General features: G+C 49.2%; 8 protein-coding genes across 8 annotated transcripts; 4 read left to right on the plus strand and 4 right to left on the minus strand.

Annotated features, from left to right (window-relative positions):
• Window positions 1-283: 283 nt before the first annotated feature.
• Window positions 284-2,221, plus strand: ASPZODRAFT_138863 (hypothetical protein; the record flags this gene model as incomplete). The annotated part of the gene is made up of 1 exon (XM_022724498.1): window positions 284-2,221. The coding sequence occupies one exon, from the start codon at window positions 284-286 to the stop codon at window positions 2,219-2,221; it is 1,938 nt and encodes a 645-aa protein (XP_022586317.1).
• A 90-nt stretch (window positions 2,222-2,311) lies between these two features.
• ASPZODRAFT_138864 (hypothetical protein) lies at window positions 2,312-5,155 on the plus strand (the record flags this gene model as incomplete). The annotated part of the gene is made up of 1 exon (XM_022724499.1): window positions 2,312-5,155. One exon carries the CDS (start codon window positions 2,312-2,314, stop codon window positions 5,153-5,155), a length of 2,844 nt encoding a protein of 947 aa, XP_022586318.1.
• A 310-nt stretch (window positions 5,156-5,465) lies between these two features.
• ASPZODRAFT_127943 (hypothetical protein) lies at window positions 5,466-6,015 on the plus strand (the record flags this gene model as incomplete). The annotated part of the gene is made up of 1 exon (XM_022721876.1): window positions 5,466-6,015. A coding segment is annotated over one exon (550 nt), but the record flags the coding sequence as incomplete, so codon positions are not given.
• Window positions 6,016-6,065: 50 nt separating this feature from the next.
• On the minus strand, window positions 6,066-8,179 carry ASPZODRAFT_127944 (hypothetical protein). The gene has a single exon (XM_022721877.1). The coding sequence runs from the start codon at window positions 7,952-7,954 to the stop codon at window positions 6,113-6,115; it is 1,842 nt and encodes a 613-aa protein (XP_022586320.1). The 5' UTR covers window positions 7,955-8,179; the 3' UTR covers window positions 6,066-6,112.
• A 317-nt stretch (window positions 8,180-8,496) lies between these two features.
• Window positions 8,497-9,810, plus strand: ASPZODRAFT_156601 (hypothetical protein; the record flags this gene model as incomplete). The annotated part of the gene is made up of 1 exon (XM_022726273.1): window positions 8,497-9,810. The coding sequence occupies one exon, from the start codon at window positions 8,497-8,499 to the stop codon at window positions 9,619-9,621; it is 1,125 nt and encodes a 374-aa protein (XP_022586321.1). The 3' UTR covers window positions 9,622-9,810.
• A 3,745-nt stretch (window positions 9,811-13,555) lies between these two features.
• Window positions 13,556-14,041, minus strand: ASPZODRAFT_32689 (hypothetical protein; the record flags this gene model as incomplete). Its single annotated transcript, XM_022728245.1, has 1 exon — window positions 13,556-14,041. A coding segment is annotated over one exon (486 nt), but the record flags the coding sequence as incomplete, so codon positions are not given.
• Window positions 14,042-14,301: 260 nt separating this feature from the next.
• Window positions 14,302-15,970, minus strand: ASPZODRAFT_469364 (hypothetical protein). The gene is made up of 6 exons (XM_022728384.1): window positions 15,658-15,970; window positions 15,519-15,604; window positions 15,465-15,471; window positions 15,212-15,414; window positions 15,103-15,159; window positions 14,302-15,039 (listed from the first exon to the last, which is right to left on the minus strand). Exons 1-6 carry the CDS (start codon window positions 15,709-15,711, stop codon window positions 14,451-14,453), a joined length of 996 nt encoding a protein of 331 aa, XP_022586323.1. The 5' UTR covers window positions 15,712-15,970; the 3' UTR covers window positions 14,302-14,450.
• Window positions 15,971-16,229: 259 nt separating this feature from the next.
• ASPZODRAFT_12618 (hypothetical protein) lies at window positions 16,230-17,300 on the minus strand (the record flags this gene model as incomplete). The annotated part of the gene is made up of 1 exon (XM_022721464.1): window positions 16,230-17,300. The coding sequence occupies one exon, from the start codon at window positions 17,298-17,300 to the stop codon at window positions 16,230-16,232; it is 1,071 nt and encodes a 356-aa protein (XP_022586324.1).
• Between the last annotated feature and the right edge of the window lie 41 nt (window positions 17,301-17,341).

Consider the following 17,341-nt stretch of genomic DNA (forward strand, 5'->3'; position numbering starts at 1 on the left):
GTTTCTCCTCTTCTCCCTCTTCTCCCTCACCAACTCTTCCACCATCACGACAGCCGCAGCATGTCGCTCAAAAGGTACAGATCAAAGAGCACAGCCTTGTCTCTTCAATCCGGCATCTGATTGACTGACAGGGACAGGGATCCGGTCAACCCGCAGCTGCCAGCTGGCAGGCGCCAAAGAATCGCCCACCTCCGACCGTCTGGCGCTGTCATCGAGACAGAAAGCATCATTCACCGTCACCTCACACTTCTATCACACCCTTCGATCACAAAAATATTGCTAAATGACTTCTATCTCCTCTCGTCCGATCGAGCTCTCCGATTTCATCGATCGCTGGCAAGATACTTCCATCGGAGTAGCGGAAAAAGCTGCTCTGCAAGAATGGTCCACCACCGCGATCGATTACTGCCTCACCTCGGATACCATCCGAAAGTTCGCCTGGGAGTCTGCTCGCCTCTCCCAAGTCCTTGATACCCGTGGGTCAACCAGGTTGCTGCGCCAGTTGGTGAACGCTATCATCGAGGGAACCACAGACGGAACATCTCTCGACCCTGTTCTACTGCAGTCTCTCGCTTACACAATCCGACAGCGGGAGGCTGGATGGTCGTTCGACAGCACCGAGGTTCTCGCGTCGCTGTTCACAAGTCTCAAAGCGCGGCTGGAACAGGCGGATGCACAGGGGGGCTTGGAAAGGAAATATGAGCTCCTTTGCGTGTTGAGTGTGGTCGTCGATGCCATGGTTGACATCGGTGTCTCCAATATCAGCCACGAACAATTGTACAAGCCGTTGATCGATCTGCTCGATAAATTCTCAAAAGACAAGGAGCTTCATGTCGCCCAAGCGGCAAACTACGCTGCACAAGCTTTGCGTGGAATTCCAGATGACGATACTATCGGTAAAGCATCCTTGCGCGGGCTGATTCGTGCGGTCGATATAGGAACGACACTCGCGAGTGCTGCGACTTCGATCGACCTGGCCGCGCTATGGGAGGCAGCAAAGTCGACTCTCGGCGCCGTCGCAAGCCTGGAAGATTTCATTTTGGATACATTCAAGACCCGCACGGGGAAGTCCTGGTATACGGCATTGCGGATGACAAGCGTTCTCATCCGAACCAAATCTTGGACTGAATTAGAGCACTTCATCCGAGTGGCGGAGAGCCGGAACAACCCAGATTTTCTCTGCGGTCTGTATGCCCAACTGGATCGTGTTTCCGAAACGCACCAGAAAGGAATTCTCAAGTGTATCCCACGCAGTCAAGACGATCGCGTTCAGGCCTGGAGGAATTATCTAGGCTCGGAATCATCAGAGGAATCGCAGCACAGTCAGTCGGACCACCGCAGATTTAGAAATCTGAAGAGGTCCAAGACATTCCAATGGTCATTCAAGGCCTGTGGATGGGAAGATTCTCGACGAAACTTCACAGATCACAGCAATAACTTCCTCTATGTCGCTTATCAGAAGTGTCCGGCAGCAAAGGAATACTACACCAAAAACGCTCTGATCCAGTTTTATACCGAACAAGACAATAAAAGACTTCAGATCCAGCGTCTATCTGGGGACACACTGCCCATGAATCACTGCTATATCAACCTTACAGTGTTGGGCGATTCGTCGGATGATGAAGTCTCCTTCACTGACCTTTTCAGTCCTCGAGAGCGAAACGGTAAAGTGATCCATCCTAAGCGGATTTTCATCGAGGGGCAGGCAGGCGTTGGGAAAACGACACTCTGCAAGAAGATGGTGCATGACTTCATTTACAAGAATCAATGGTCTGCTCTGTTTGGATGCATCCTGTGGCTTCCACTACGACACCTCAAAGGCAAATCGGCCAATGCATATTCCTTGGGGGACCTGTTCTATGATGAGTACTTTTCACAACACTTTGATGGTAGGCTACTCGCCGATACCTTATTTTCACTGGTCCAGAAAGAGGGAGCTCGAGTCCTTTTTATCCTGGATGGCCTCGACGAAGTGTCTCAAGAATGGGATATCGAAACCTCAATGGACCGTTTTCTCCAGACCCTTCTTGGGCAGTCTCGAGTCATCATCAGTTCACGGCCCTACAGCATGAGACAACTCAACAAGGACACACTCGACTTGCAGCTGAGGACGGTAGGATTCTCTTCGGAACAAATTAAAAAATACGTCCACGCCCCAGAAATCCAGTCCGATGCAGAAACAGCGAGCAGGATATGGCTCTTCATTCAGGAACATCCTTGAATTCTGGACATTGCGCAGATTCCCATTCAACTTGACGCTCTTTGCTTTACATGGAGGGAGTCATCGACAGACAGCAACAATCCAAAGACCATGACGACCGTCTACCAGGACATTTGCGTCGAATTGTTGCGGAAGGACCTGTGTCGGAGGGAAAAGAAGATGGATGACAAAGTTGTGACGGGACAGAAGGCGAACGAGATGTCAAGTTCTGACCTAGAAGATACAATGCGCGAGGAACTCAATATTCTCGAAGGTCTGGCGTTTCATGGGATGCACAACAACATCATCGAGTTTGATTCCAGGACCCGAGGGGGAATCCATCAACATCTCAAGAACGACGATATCCCTGTCCCGAAGCTTCTTGACAGCGTGATCAAAGAGCTAAGTTTTCTACGTACGTCAGACGGGGACGGCGATGTTGGGAAACAAAGCTTCCATTTCCTTCACTTGAGCATTCAGGAATTCTTCGCGGCCCGTTATTTTGCAAAGCAATGGACTAAACAGGACCCGATCTCCATGTTCGAAGCAAAGGAACAAAAGAAGAGCAAGGTATCTCTCCGGAGCTTCATGAATCGAGAAAAATACAGCGTCCGCTACGAGATATTCTGGCGGTTTGTGGCCGGTCTTTTGCACATCCAAGGGACTGATCCGAGGGAAAACCAACAGGTCTTGAGCCACTTCTTCAAGGAAATGGAGCAGGGAGCCCAGGATCTGTTAGGTCCGACTCATCTACGTCTTCTTATGCGCTGTTGGAATGAAGTGCCTGTCGGCCTGACATTGCAGCGTCATGAACTACACAAACAGCTCGCCTCCAGGGTCATTTTCGAGTATGATATACATCGTGAAAGTGAACTGGCGGAAGAGAAAGAATTTCCAGATGAAATTCTTCATTCTTTGTTACAGGATCAACCCTATAATATGAGAAATCGAGTCCTAAATTCAGTCCTGGTACGCTCAAGGACCACCGAACAACTTACCGACTGGATTGCCTCCTGGATGCACCAAGATCTGGATCAGGCATCTCTCTCAAATTATATTGTGAATCTACTCAATAACTGCCATTTCCTGTCCCAAAGATCTTCCAATTTCCTCCTCACGTGTCTTCTAGATAATAGTACAATGGCCTATTTGAAGGAGCCTCGCCATTGGAGGATGAAACCTTTGACCCAGAATCTTCTTCAGACAGTGATCAAACATCTGGATGATGAGTCGGCTCAAGTCAGGATGGCAGCCCTTGATTTGCTATCTTCCCAACCACCTTTTACTCTGCAGACAATTATCGATCCAATATCTTGTCGACTATTAGACTCAGATCCAAAGATTAGAGAAAAAGCCTCGAAATTCCTACAAGACCTGGAACTACCTCTGCAGGTATCCCAATTGCTTGCTGGGATGACAGAGAAGGAGGATGGTCGACGGACTAACGCCGATACCCAACTGGGAAAACAAACGCCCGAGTTAGAAGAGATCCTGCTCTACACTGTGTCTTTACTGAACCATGAAAACTATAACGTGAGACAGAAAGCCGCATCAACACTACGTCAGCAGACCAGCTTATCTTCCAGTATCACTAAGCGTCTCATCCGGAAGCTGGGGGATTTTGACGATGACGTACTTGACGATATCGCAGCTATGATTTCTTGTTCTTCTCCAGAACTTGTGAATCTTGCTGGGAATAGGTTGAATGAGCCTAAACCAGTAGTACAGAGACAGGTTGCTTTTGTTCTGGGTTTTGTACCCAATCTATCCCAGGAGATTGTGGATATGATGGCAGCGCAGCTTGATACGGAGCCTGCTTTGAGAAAAGAGGTCATTATAGGCCTAGGAAAGCAATCGAAGCTGTCACAATCTATTCTGGATCGTTTCGAAGAAATCATGCGGCAAGATAGTGATGGAGAGATTAAGGGAGAAGTAATATCCGCATTAGCCAAGCACGGCGCCATATCCATAAATTCTCTAGCAATTCTCCTGAAAGATCCTGCTTGCAATGTCAAGATCGAGGCGGCAAAAGCTCTAGACAGGCATTCAGACCTGCCGCACGACGCTCTCAATGCTCTACTCGATCAACTTCAAGATGAAAATGAGGAAGTCAGGAAGCAGGCAGCATATGCTCTACAAAGACCTTTGCCACCAGAGCTGGTTGACCGGCTGGTTGGATGCCTATCATTAGAGGAGGAGGCGGTCACTGTCGAGCACATTCTAGGAATTCTTCAATACCAGCATCTATCACTAGAGGCGTTGAGCTCAGTGTGGTCAATGACTCGCCATGAATATAAAAATGACTTGATGGAACTGTTACGTCAGCAGGCGGGCTTACCCATAGATATTCTTGACTCTCTTGTGCAGAGCTTGAGACATCATACTGGGCGAATAAGGTCCACTTTCATTAACATAATACTGTCACGTCAATCATCACTATCAAGTACGACTCATTACAATCTGACTAAGGTTTTTCGAAGAGCGCCCTGTGAGGCCTCGTGGGTTCTACGCTCACAGGAAGCTCTTCCCGATGAGATCATCAATGTGCTTATGCCGATGCTGAGTTTAGACGAAGAACGGAGATTTTACACGATGAATGTGTTAGAAAGACACGAGAATTTCTACCACCGACTGCCACATATGCCTTGGCGAGTGATCTATTACTTTTATGAGCACATGTTGAAGGAAAGGTCCAGCAGCAGATATATCTTTTACTTTCGTGCTCAACACTTTGTCGTCGATTTTCCCGAATTGCAAATGGAGATGCCAATCAGCTTTTATCACAGAATCAAGCTGGAGCTGATCTTCCGACTATCTTGGGTTGTATTAATGAAGAAACAAGAGATCAAAGAGATCAGAAGTTGGCTTGATAGAGTTGCTGCATGGGTGGGGAATCCCAAATTTTGGTTCTTTCTCGTGTTTCCCATATTTTTGTCTTTTTTCTGGCCGAGGTAAAATGTTGGATTGGAAATAGTATAGCATACATAACTGATAAAAGCAATATAGTAAACAACGATCTAACCACAATAAGTAATTTCTTCGAACCTGCCAAGCTCTCCGCCGCCAAGAAAGCCTAAAAATGCCAAATTCTCCGCTCTGCCGGCGGACCCTGAAAAAGGCTTATTCCGAGTGCAGCAGATTATGTAATGGATTATGTCATCCCGGATTCAAATCTGAACTTCTGCACTTCAACAACTCAGCACTCACAAGATGGTAAGCACCTAGTATACCACTGTACTATAGGTACTGCCTACTAACTATCTAGAAACGCTCTCTCTCCGAAGACATCTCGCAGCGTGTATTGCCTCCCCCCCGCCAGAATCAACCGCCAGCGGCCTGGATGGTAGTCACCGGGAACGTCCACTACGCGCGCGACCGGGCGTGGTTCAGCACCTACAGGCCTGTGAACGTTACATTGGGAACAGGAGGAGGATTGGGAACAGGAGCAATTGCGAACACTTATACCTCTGGACCCGGCGAGAACGATGGATTGCAGGTTTGTGGAGTTGGAACGGTTGTTTTAGAGGTGGGAGAGGGACAGGAGGGAAGTGATAACCGTGGAGAAGGAAAAGGAAGAAGAATACTGCTGGAGAATGTACTGCATATCCCTTTGGCGCTGTGTAACGGGTTCAACCCCTTACTGCTCGGTCATGGAATGGAATGCACTCCTGAAACATGGGTTGGCAAGGACGGGAGTGGACGGATCCTGTGGCGGGCTGTACCTGGATTATCTGGGAGTCGATTGCTTCTGAATGGAGAGAATGCTACTGGCGAACTCGTCGATGGAGTGGACTATATCCTTGCGGTGAATGTGAATCAGAACGAGAAAGATTTATTATGTATATAACTAACTAGTTACTTTGATTCTTTTTTTTTTTTCTAAAAAAAAAAAAAAAAAAAAGAAAAGAAAAACTACTGCTCGTCATGGTATTGCTCCTGCGGCGCCGAAGTGGCAATGGCATCGTCCTTGTTGACAAACTTGAGATCCGACAGGCCGTAGAGGACAATAGATCCCATGCCCAGGAAGGCACAGGCGACGGAGAAGACCAGCGCGACGATACCCCTGGTGGTGAAGCCTGCGGGCAGCCAGCCGGGCTGGACGTTCTGGCCCGTGAGATCGGTGAAATCGACGTCGTTGCCCGCGGCGTTGCCCTCTGTCTTGACTCCTGCGGCCTTGCAGGCGGCGTAGTGGTCGTCCGGGATGGTGAGGCGCTGCTGCATCTGGTCGGGGGCCTCGACCATGGTCATGGCGAGCCCCTGCATCAGATGCCAGTCGATGTGGCAGTGGAAGAGCCAGACGCCCGGGTTGTCGGCGACGAAGCGGATGACAAAGTATCCTCCTGGGGGCAGGACGAGGGTGTCGCGACGGGCAGGATAGGTGGGAAAGCCGCTGGTGCCGTTGGTGGCGGCGTTGTAGTTGTGGGGGTCGCCCGAGGCGTAGTCGAAGAAGTCTGCGCCGTAGGACGGGTAGCGCTGCAGGACCTGGAAGTTGTGGCCGTGCAGATGGAAGGGGTGGGAGCCCGTGTCGTTGTTGTTGAGGATGATCTCGACGACGCCGTTGTGCGGCAGGACGTGCGAGTGGGTGAACTCGCCGTAGACGAGGGCGTTGGTCGCCAGGTCGCCGGCGCTCAGCACGGTGTACAGGGTGGGCACTTTCGGGGCCGTGTAGCTGATGTTGTTGAGAAAGGCGTAGCCCTCGCCGTTGTCGAGGTTGGCCATGACGACGGCGACGTTGATGCTCACGACGGGGTCCGTCAGCAGCGGCATGTGGTCGTAGGGGACCAGCGTCGAGTCGTCAAAGGGATCCAGATCGGAGGAGACAGAGACGGTGATGTCGGCCTCGGGATGGCTGGCGGAGGCGTCGTACTCGAGCCAGTTGGTCAGGTTGAGACGCAGGTCCGAGGGGATGGTGTCGAGCAGCGTGGAGTCGGCCATGGTGACGATGGCGTAGTTCTTGGTCGCCGTGTCTTTGGTCTTGACCAGCACCGAGTACCGCTGGGCGATGCCGAGGTACAGGATGTCCGCGGTCGTGGGCTCGGTGTAGACGCCGTCGATCTCGACGATGGTGAACTCGTGGTCTTCGATGTAGAAGTACTGCGCGACAAAGGCGCCGGTGTTGATCAGGCGCAGCATGTACGTCTTGTTGGGCTTGACGGCCAGCGAGGTGTCCAGCGTGTCGTTGAACAGGAAGGCGTTGGGGATGGGCTCGGCGCCGGTGGGGTTGTACAGCGACATGAACTCGGGCTTGATGTCTTCGGCCAGCGTGTGGTACCAGTCGGTCATGGTGACGGTGAATTCATCCTCGATCTCGCCGGCAAAGTAGGCGTCGCTGTCGTGCACGACCAGCGCCTGGCGGTAGCCGTCCGGATAGCACCAGTCGGTGTGGCAGTGGTACCAGTACGTCCCGTTCTGGTTGACGGTGAAGTTGTACGTAAAACTGGACCCGGGCGGGATCGGGCACTGCGTCGCCATCGACGGGCCGTCCATGTCGTTGGTGCCGTTCTGGTACATGCCGTGGAAATGGATGGAGGTGTTCTTGTCGCCGAGGCCGTTGTACATGTGCACGATCAACTGGTCGCCCTTGTCGACGTTGATGACGGGCAGCGGCCAGGCGCCGTTGATGCCGATGACCTTGCGGTCGGCCAGACCGTCGGGGTTGGCAGTCACCCAGGAGACGTTGAAGTTGTAGACGACATCTTTGGCCAGGAGGGGCTTACAGAGCCCGAGCAGGGCGAGAACGAAGAGGAAGAGCATCTCCAGAAGAGAGGAGAAAGAGGGAGAGGGAGGGAGGGAGAGGGAGGAGAGATGGTGAGGGAAGTCGTTGTTGCTGGAAGTGACGCTTTATACGAGAGAGGAAGGAGCAACTGAGGACAGGGACTATCAGATGCCCCACCCAATATCAGATGGAAAATATGCAAATCAAGTGATTAAACAGACAATAAATAGTAAATAATAAATAATAAAAAAAAATAAAAATAATAGAATAATAGGAGAAAAGAAATTTCCGGAAAATATAAAATAGAGAAAAATTAATTAAACCTACCTGGAATGTCTTGTCTTTCCCACGGTTAAAAATGCTTGAACCGGTTAGCCGTGGCTGCCATGGCTGCCTCGTATAGGTCCGTGCGCCAAGAGCTGTCTGAGGGTGGTCTTGTGATAGGCTTGGCGACAATAATCAGATAAGATGAGACATTAAAATATTATAATAAAATTTTAATATTATAGTATTTAAAACTAATATAAATCCCTCATCCCATCCTTTCATCCTCCTTTACCCTCACTTTCCACCCTCCACAATGGTCAACGTCTTCGCTGTCCAGGTCTTCTTCATCGTCTTCCGCGAGTGTCTCGAGGCGGTGATTATCGTCTCGGTGCTGCTGTCCTTCCTGAAGCAGTGCCTGGGCCAACCACACCAGGACCAAGCCATATACAAGAAACTGGTCAAGCAGGTATGGGTCGGCTCCATCCTGGGCGTGGGCATCTGCCTCATCATCGGCGGCGCCTTCATCGGCGTCTTCTACGGGCTGGGCCATGACATCTGGTCCAACTCGGAGGATCTGTGGGAGGGCATCTTCTACCTGATCGCCACCATCATCATCACCATCATGGGGCTGGCTCTGCTGCGCATCAACAAGACCAAGGAGCAGTGGCGGATCAAGATCGCCCAGGCCCTCATCGCCAAGAGCCAGGGCCACAAGAAATCGCGCTTCCTGGGCGACTGGGCCCGTCGCTACGCCATGTTCATCCTGCCGCTCATCACCACCCTGCGCGAAGGGGTTGAGGCGGTGGTCTTTGTCGGCGGCGTCTCCCTGGGATACCCGGCGACCGCATTCCCCATCCCCGTCGTGACGGGCATCCTGGCCGGCCTCACCGTCGGCTTCTTCCTGTACCGCGGCGGCAACGCCATGTCCATCCAGCTGTTCCTCATCGCCAGTACCTGCGTGCTGTACCTCATCGCCGCCGGCATGTTCTCCAAGGCCGTCTGGGGCCTGCAGTACTACCGCTTCCAGCTGGCCGTGGGCTCCGATGTCGCCGAGGAGGGCAACGGCCCGGGCTCCTACAACATCCGCGAGACCGTCTGGCACGTCAACTGCTGCAACCCGGAGACCGATAACGGCTGGGACGTCTTTAACGCCATTCTCGGCTGGGAGAACACGGGTACCTACGGCTCCGTCATCTCCTACAACATCTACTGGCTGTTCATCATGTTGGCCGTCTCGTACATGCTGTGGGAGGAGCGCTCGGGCAAGAAGACTCTGCGCGAGCGCTTCCTGGGTGTCCTCGTCAAGGTCCCGGGCCTCAAGGGCTACGCGGGCAAGAAACTCGACGTTATTCACCAGAACCCGGATGAGATTATGCGCCAGGTGCACCAGGGCTTGTTTAATGAGCCTGCTATTGAACAGGGGGTCGAGATGAAGTAGCTACTAGTATAGCGTACATTACTTAGGTACATATACTATATACTATAGTGGTATACTAATACTATAGTATACAGTGATAATGTTCATAAATATACTAATTCACTCCGTCGTCCGATTAAAACTTTCCCTGATGGGGTTGGTGGGTTTCCTCGGCACGTTAGTCCTTTGCTTAGCTACCCTATTTACGAGTCCAAAGTCTTAGCAGGCTTAGTTTGTGGTGCATTTACTAGTCACTACTAGTGGAGCTCCTGATTGGCTAGTATGTGAGACCCCAATGAGTCAGCTGCCACCTGGCCAATCACACATCCCAATCCGTATCAATCTTATCTAACCCTAGATCCAGACCATCACTAGTCTCAGACACCTTCCGCAGGCAACTAGTCTGCTAACCTCCTCTGGGCTCTGGACTAACCGTACCCAGTACCTCGGAGGTCCGTAATCTGCAGCTTAAAAGCACTAATTTAGTGAAAACTTTGTTGCTTGAAACTCGCCCACGGTCCTCTATCCCAAATCAGGCAAGTGACCAACCCGCCGTAATTGGGGCCTCATTATCCCGCCTGTTTTTTCCCTTCTCCACTGGGGAAGGTCCTGCAATAATTTCAATCATCGCATGATGCTGTGGATTCCCTTGGACAGGCACGGCGCCGACGTCGGACTTTGTACACAGAAAATAGTCAAATCAAATTGCAGTGTTCCCTATGCATAGATGGTAAGGGAAGATGAAAAATAAGCGAGATGAAAATTGGGCTAGAGCACTGTAGAAATATCTCTAGTATGGATAATAGCCAGGTGAGAGATTAGTAAGTAGTATATTCCATCAAGGCTATGAATATTCCTGCCTAGCTTAAATTATTGATTCACCAGCTAAAGCTACTATCTAATTCTGGATTCAGACACCTATTGTCTGCTATCATCTACAACTTAGATATCTACTACATACTTAATAACTGCTTAACTATAATGGCTGTATTGATGTAATATTAGCATACATGCAGGATTCAATGCTCAGGTGGATAATTCCACATGCAGCAGTCCAATACACCACCTCTAGGTGCTTATACCTGATAGGTCCTGGATAGCTCTTCCATGGAGTAGAGTATCCATATCAAGCCATACATGCGCCTGTATGCACTAAAGGCTTATTATCGAAACGAGGCAGCGCCGCATTTCAGATAGATACTACTCTGTACAGGGAACTATGTACCGAGGAGACAGTAAGCGCACCAATAACAGCAAGCCTCTCCTAAACTTACTCGACACTCTTGATACCCAAAAGTCAGGTTAGGTAGGTAGCTGCTGTAGCTTCCTGTCTGGCCATTTCTCTCTATCCAATAATACTTCTGGTCAATCTGATGGATCTTTCGCTTCTAATTCACCCGGTCCAGCAGCATGCATAATGTCCGAATACGGCCGTCTAGCGAGATACATGGAATAGGACAAGATCTGCATGAAAAAATAAAAGAAAAGTCAAATGAAATAAATCCAAGGGAATATAATCTGGTGGTCCACAAATAGTCGATCTGCTTGACGTGATGCATGGGAACAGATGCAGGAGGGGCAAATTTCCCCTCATTGAACTGGTGGAGACAGATGCTTTAAACTCTTCTATATTATCTATTATTCTAGATACTTAATCAATAGTTAGTAGTGAGAATATTACATATATATATATACATAGACTGATATTTAATTAGTATGCCTATTTCTCTAAGATTCTCACCTTATATTATATTCTTATAGAGATACTATAAGGACCAAAATATAGAAAGTTAGATTAGATAAATAACTTTGAGAAGCAATACAGATCAGATTAGAGTTAGTAGAAGTTAATCTTGATATCACCATCATATGTATTACATTGTTGACTTAATGTAACGCTCAGTAATAGCATTGACCTCCATTTCTGCACTGACCAGCGCTTTCCTGTAAATCTTGAGATCAAGAGGTTCAAGGATACATGGACAGAAGAGTCTTGATTATCTTATCTATTGATCTCTTATCCATCACCACAGGCACATTCTCAACCCTGGGTGAACAGAGATATTCTGTTTCTTTTCTTTCTGTCTTTCTTTCTTTCTTTCTAATTTTTATTATTTAAATCCCAGTTCATCATATGACAAGATGCAGGTTGAACCATGACTCGCACCAAGACCAGACCAATCAGTTCCATCAGATAAGCGCAGACTCGTAGCCGAACTATCCTATTGTATCAAGCGTATTATATTGCCTTTACGTATATGGGCTATCTGCTTGGAGGCATGAAAGACAGGGACACGACTCGCGTCTCGGAGGCCCGGCGGGATTTTGATCGGATTATTGAATTGAGATAAGAGTTACTTGGATACGTTCTAGCCTAGGCACAGACCATCATTGAATCATAATCTTAAATTGAAGTGACTGTAAAGTGGAAGGAAATAGTAATCTAGACATCTAACTAGAAATAAAGCTTTAATACTAGATATTCCATCATAGGCACTTGTATAATCTCTAGCCTTCCAACTGACACTCCTCGTTGATATCTAAGCCGCACTTCTGGAGGAATTTAGCTTCGTCCTGTAATGCTTGATGATGCATTTATTCTTGCCCTGCTTGAGGCGAGGTCTGACGGAAGCAGGGCAGGGACTGTAGCTGTGAATCTCGCTCTCTCTCAGGCCAGATCAGGTTGATCTTGTACACTGTCGATGATTAAAGGGAGAGGGTTTAATCTCAGTCTAATAGGGGCTTGCCGAGCGCAATTCCTAGTTCTAGAACCGGACGTCTCTGAGTCGGCTTTGAAGGCCACGGGCTTTGTATCAGGCAGAGATCCTAAGAGCATTTCAACATGGTAGTCGTCATGACGGGCCATCAGTTAAGATTGAAGATTATACTGGGAGCATGGAGCCTCCCCTTCAGCTGGAGCGTGTTATGTGAACTCCGGCCAGTCTGGCCTGGGAAAGTTTTGCTGGGTTAGGGTTTAGGGTTTAGGGTTTACCATGTTGATGACTTTAGTTTTATTGCCCATCCTGTCTGTGAAACGACTCTATAGGTGTAGTCACTGATGGATAAGTGATCTTTGCGGCACCTGAGAATTAGCAGAGAAGCATAGAAGAAGCAGAGTAGTAGAATTCAAGATGAAAAGACTGCCAACTCAGTAGACAGCAGAGAAGAATCAGTTATTTCTTTTAGAGGCAATAGACTTGTCCAATTACCGTTAGAGGTATAGTCTAGTCTATGCAGGCTTAGAAGTTATTACTTGAGGAGACAGAATTAGGTTCATAGAAGCAATGCTATATAATTCAATGTACGCCCAGGTAATTATTCTTGACTCTATAGAAGTCAAGAATATCCACTGCCATCTATACCCATATTCCCGCCCATGCCCATCACAGCGAAATATGCCGGCAGAAGAGGATTGTCACTATAGATTAGCATATCATCATACTGTAAGATATGGTACGTACAAGATCGACGCAGATCCCGAGTTTGATCTCTTTTTGAAGAGTCTGGAGAAGAGGAGGCCGAGACACATTGTATATAGAGTAGAATAGAGGATGGAATAGAGTATAGCAGTTATGTAGCAGTAGAGGAGTAGAGGTATGAATATTAGAGTATAATTGAGAGTATATAAAGTAAGTAGTACAGGATGTGAGCAGTAGAGTAGAAAGGCAGGAGTAGATGTGAGTATTTATAAGCCAATTAAGCCTATTCTGAATGGGGCAGGCAACGCGACAGCCATATATCCTCTGCTGATCATTCAGCTCTTGCTGATAGCTTGTTTCGAGATGAGATGGTGGCTGATTTAAGCCACAATAATCTCGCTGGTCTTTCCCCTTTTAGCTAGTCTGTAAGGCTGACCAGCACTAGCCGCATATTCCAGCCATTGACAGGCACCTTATATATTAAGCTATAGCTAATTATATTAATACTAAGAAGTAATATAGTACTATTGTTATCTCCTACAGTGACCTGCAGCACAACCCTCACATAAAGCCTCATTATGTGGCCGTTTACTGTGACCATGATGCAACTGTTCAGGCACAGCAACTCCACTCCAGATCTTCAGACGATGCGCCACCCGGTCTGCATACGAGTCATCCAATCGAGGCCGGCTGAGCTGATGACACACCTGGCAGCGTTGGTGATAGACGCGCGCGTTGTAGCTCCTTGTTGGTGCTGCCCCTGTTCCTCTTGTTTTCCTTGGGCGTCCTCCGTATAGCCGGATGGTGATGGCGATCATCTTGCTGGACCAGCCGTGCGCGGCGCATGCCGGGTTGTGGCAGATGAATCGGCCCATGACGTGGGTGTCCCAGACTTGGGGCTCGTGCTGGCCATCTTTGTCGGTGTCGTTGTTGTAAAAGTCAAAGCAGAGGTTGTATTCTTCCAGGAGGAGGGAGACATTCTCGTGGAGAGCGGGATACATGGACCATGGCTTTTGTTGTTTATTGGGTTTGGATTTGGGTTCAGACTGTGATTTGGAATCAGGCTTGGACTTGGTCTTTTTTGCTGGCATGGTGATGAGGAGTTGTTCAGAATAAGAGCCAACTGATAAGCTTAATACTTATATTCGAGTCATAAAATTGTCTGATTCATGCATTGCCAACTCATCGCGGCTGGCCGCCAATTGCGTCTCTGTATAATATGAGGCGACAGTATTATTCAAGGCCAGTGGATTACCCCGCCTTGGGCAGCTCATCTTCACCAGTGGAGAAATACGAGGGAATCAAGCATGTAGATTGGTGACGCGAGTCATGAAATCTGCCTAGAGTTCTGGTTACTGCCTATGGGTGTTGAAGATTTAGGGCAGAGATTAGAATAGGTCATTCGTAATCGCGTTCAGTTCCTAAGGCTAACTATGGCTTCCGGCCATAGAACGTGTAGATCCTGCTGTACTGATGGATGGAAGGATCATCAAGCTCCTGCTTCGCCTTGGAGATCAGCACAGTGACCTCTAGCTTTGTCCATCCTAAAACGTCGATGAAGAGCTTGGGCAAATAAGAGTTCATCCCCTGGAGAAGAATAGCCTGGAAGTACCGTCCAATCTCCTTTTGCTTGGGATCCTTGGGCCAGGGGCTGGTTGGGACTTTAATTACCCGGGAAACGATATCAACAAAGCCAGCTGCCTCCAGACTCTTCTCCCACACAGTCAGGTCCTGCATGGGTTTCCCGAACTTGCTGCTTGCCTCGTGGACCAACTCATTCATCTGTTTGGAGTAGGTGGCTTTTTCCTCAAACGTATTGTCATCAGAACAGGAATCAAGCCCGATGCTCTTCATCTCAAAGTAGCCCCCTGGCTGTAGGTTGTCAAAGGCCTGCTTTGCGAGCCGGTCCATATCCTTGACTGCGCCTGCAAGCTCGCGCCCGTGGATGAATTGGAAGGGATGGGTGAAGGTCCAGTCGGCAGTGAAATCATCAACTTCAAACGCGCAGTTGGCAGGCAGCCTAGAAAATCTTTATATCAGCCTGTACTTCATACCGAAAGCACTGCTGTTGAACCATGCTTACCATCCAGGCTGGATTGGACTGAGATCGTTGCCGATGACTTCTGCTGCCGGATTTTCACTGCAAAAATCAGCATTTCATATTCAATGATCATATATAAATGCGTACGCACTCGGCAAAATCTATGGCCCAGATACCCGTTCCTGTGCCCAGGTCAAGCACACGCCCCGTTACGTCTTTGAGAGGCGCCAGATACAGCTTCCCCCCAAAGACAACGTTGTAAATGTGGTGCAGAAAATCCATCCGGTCTTGCTCGTCTTCATCATTGGGGAAGAGGTATTCGCCCTTGCGGTAGCTCTGGTATCGACGGCCGTTCTAGACGCTGTTAGTCGAGTATAGGAAGTGGGCCGAAGTAGACGCCGCACGTCGTATCTAATAATTAGCATCAAAGACCAACTCAAGAAAGTCTAGAAGCATACTCATAATCCAACACACTCGATTTTAACGATGTAAAGTCTGTTCCATGCGAGCTCAGCGAGACCTGATCGTCGTCGGGGACGGCGTCCTAGGGAGATATTATTCAGAGAAAAGAACACAAAAAGAAGAGACAAAGCATACGTCAGGAACGAGCTCCAGCTGGTCATCCACAATTGCGTTGTTTTCTTCGACCATGGTGATTCAAGCTCGATAGAAATCGAATTGTGTTGTCTTGAACCCACGAGGGAGGAGAACAGCCCTTATCAGGACCCAGTTTATCATTGCATGATCTGTGACACAAAAAGGAATTCTTCGTAACAAAGAACAAAGAACAGCTGCATGTCGCTCAATCCACTCGAAAAACGTCCCACTCGATCGTGTCTCTTTGGTTGCCGAGTCATGGCAAGTGGAGAGTCGAGCCGTTAAACCCGTGCTTTTTGATCCTGAGATGGAGCTGCAGGGGATTGTTTCTGCTCTGAGCGAGGTGCAGGTGAAGCTGTAGGTAAAGCTGCAGATTACGCAGTCTAGTTGGAGAAGAGGAGGAGATGAGGAGAGGAGAGGAGAGGAGGAGAGGAGAAAAGAAAGAGAATTGTTTTGGTGGTGCCTGGAGTTGTGCCTTAGTGCCTTAGTGCCTTACGCCTTACTTCTGCCTTGATGCCTTAATATCAATTCGACAGCAATATCACACACAACTTGAATTGTCTCCCTCCGTATTAAAACTGCTCAGTCTCCCACGGATCAACAACCAGCTTCTTCCCAGAGATGCCTCCCCCTCTCATTCGATCGAGCAGACCAGGTATGCTGCCCAAACCACCGCCGACCTTTTCGATATCCGGAACGCTGATCGTCTTGCTTGTCAGCCCCAGGGGAAGATACTCCTCAAACAACCACCGTCGGACACCTTCGTCTTCTTCAACAAAGTGTGGATAGCTCTCGCCTCGTCGCTGTACTCCACCAAGGAGATCCTCTGTACCGCCAGGCCGGCTACTCCAGATCGTGGTGGTGGTGGTGGTACTGCTGGTGCAGTTAAGCTGGAGGACAGCTTTGGCAACGATGGATGTGGTGGCAGGCGTCCCGATGGCGTCGAAGATATAATCATACGGACCCTCAGAGACTATTGCCTTGACGAGCGCTTCCTCCACCGGGATGGTGTGGTCGATGATCGCAACAGCCTGCGGACAGAACCGACTGACCTGCGCGCGGTTTGCTGGCGACGAGGTCGTCACGACCGTGTACCCGGCTTGCATGGCGTACTCTGCAGCTCGCATGCCTAGAGTCGACGATCCGCCATAAACGAGAATCTTCTTTTCGTGGTTTTGGTTATGGGTATGGTTTAGGTCTGGGAGAGACAAGCCCATGCACACGTGGAGCGCTCCGACGACAGAGATGATGCTGGGAATGACTGCGCTGGCATCGTCCAGAGATACGGTTTCATCTAATTTGGCAACAGCATCTTCGTGAGCCAGCACGTACTGTTGAAAGACTCCCTCGCCTGGTTCGGAGTGTGAGGAAATCCGCCCGGCAGCGACTCGATCCAGACGACGGAATTTCGTCTGCAGAGCTGATCCGACCTTCTCGACTGTCCCTGCAAAGCTGACGCCCGCAATGTACGGGTACGAGACGGGGAACGCACTGCTCTGCTGGATCTTATAGTCGAGGGGATTCAGAGCAACCGAGGTGTTCTTGATGACCAGCTCGTGCGGGCCAGGCTCGGGGATCTCAGCGTGGCCCAGGGAGAAGGGCGCGTGCGGCGAGGGTATGTATAGAGCGAGGTTGGAAGACATGACGATGAGCAGGTTGATTCTGAAAATGATAAATGGTCATG

The sequence above is a fragment of the Penicilliopsis zonata genome, assembly GCF_001890105.1.
Source record: "Penicilliopsis zonata CBS 506.65 unplaced genomic scaffold ASPZOscaffold_1, whole genome shotgun sequence".
NCBI classification, from domain to species: Eukaryota; Fungi; Ascomycota; class Eurotiomycetes; order Eurotiales; family Aspergillaceae; genus Penicilliopsis; species Penicilliopsis zonata.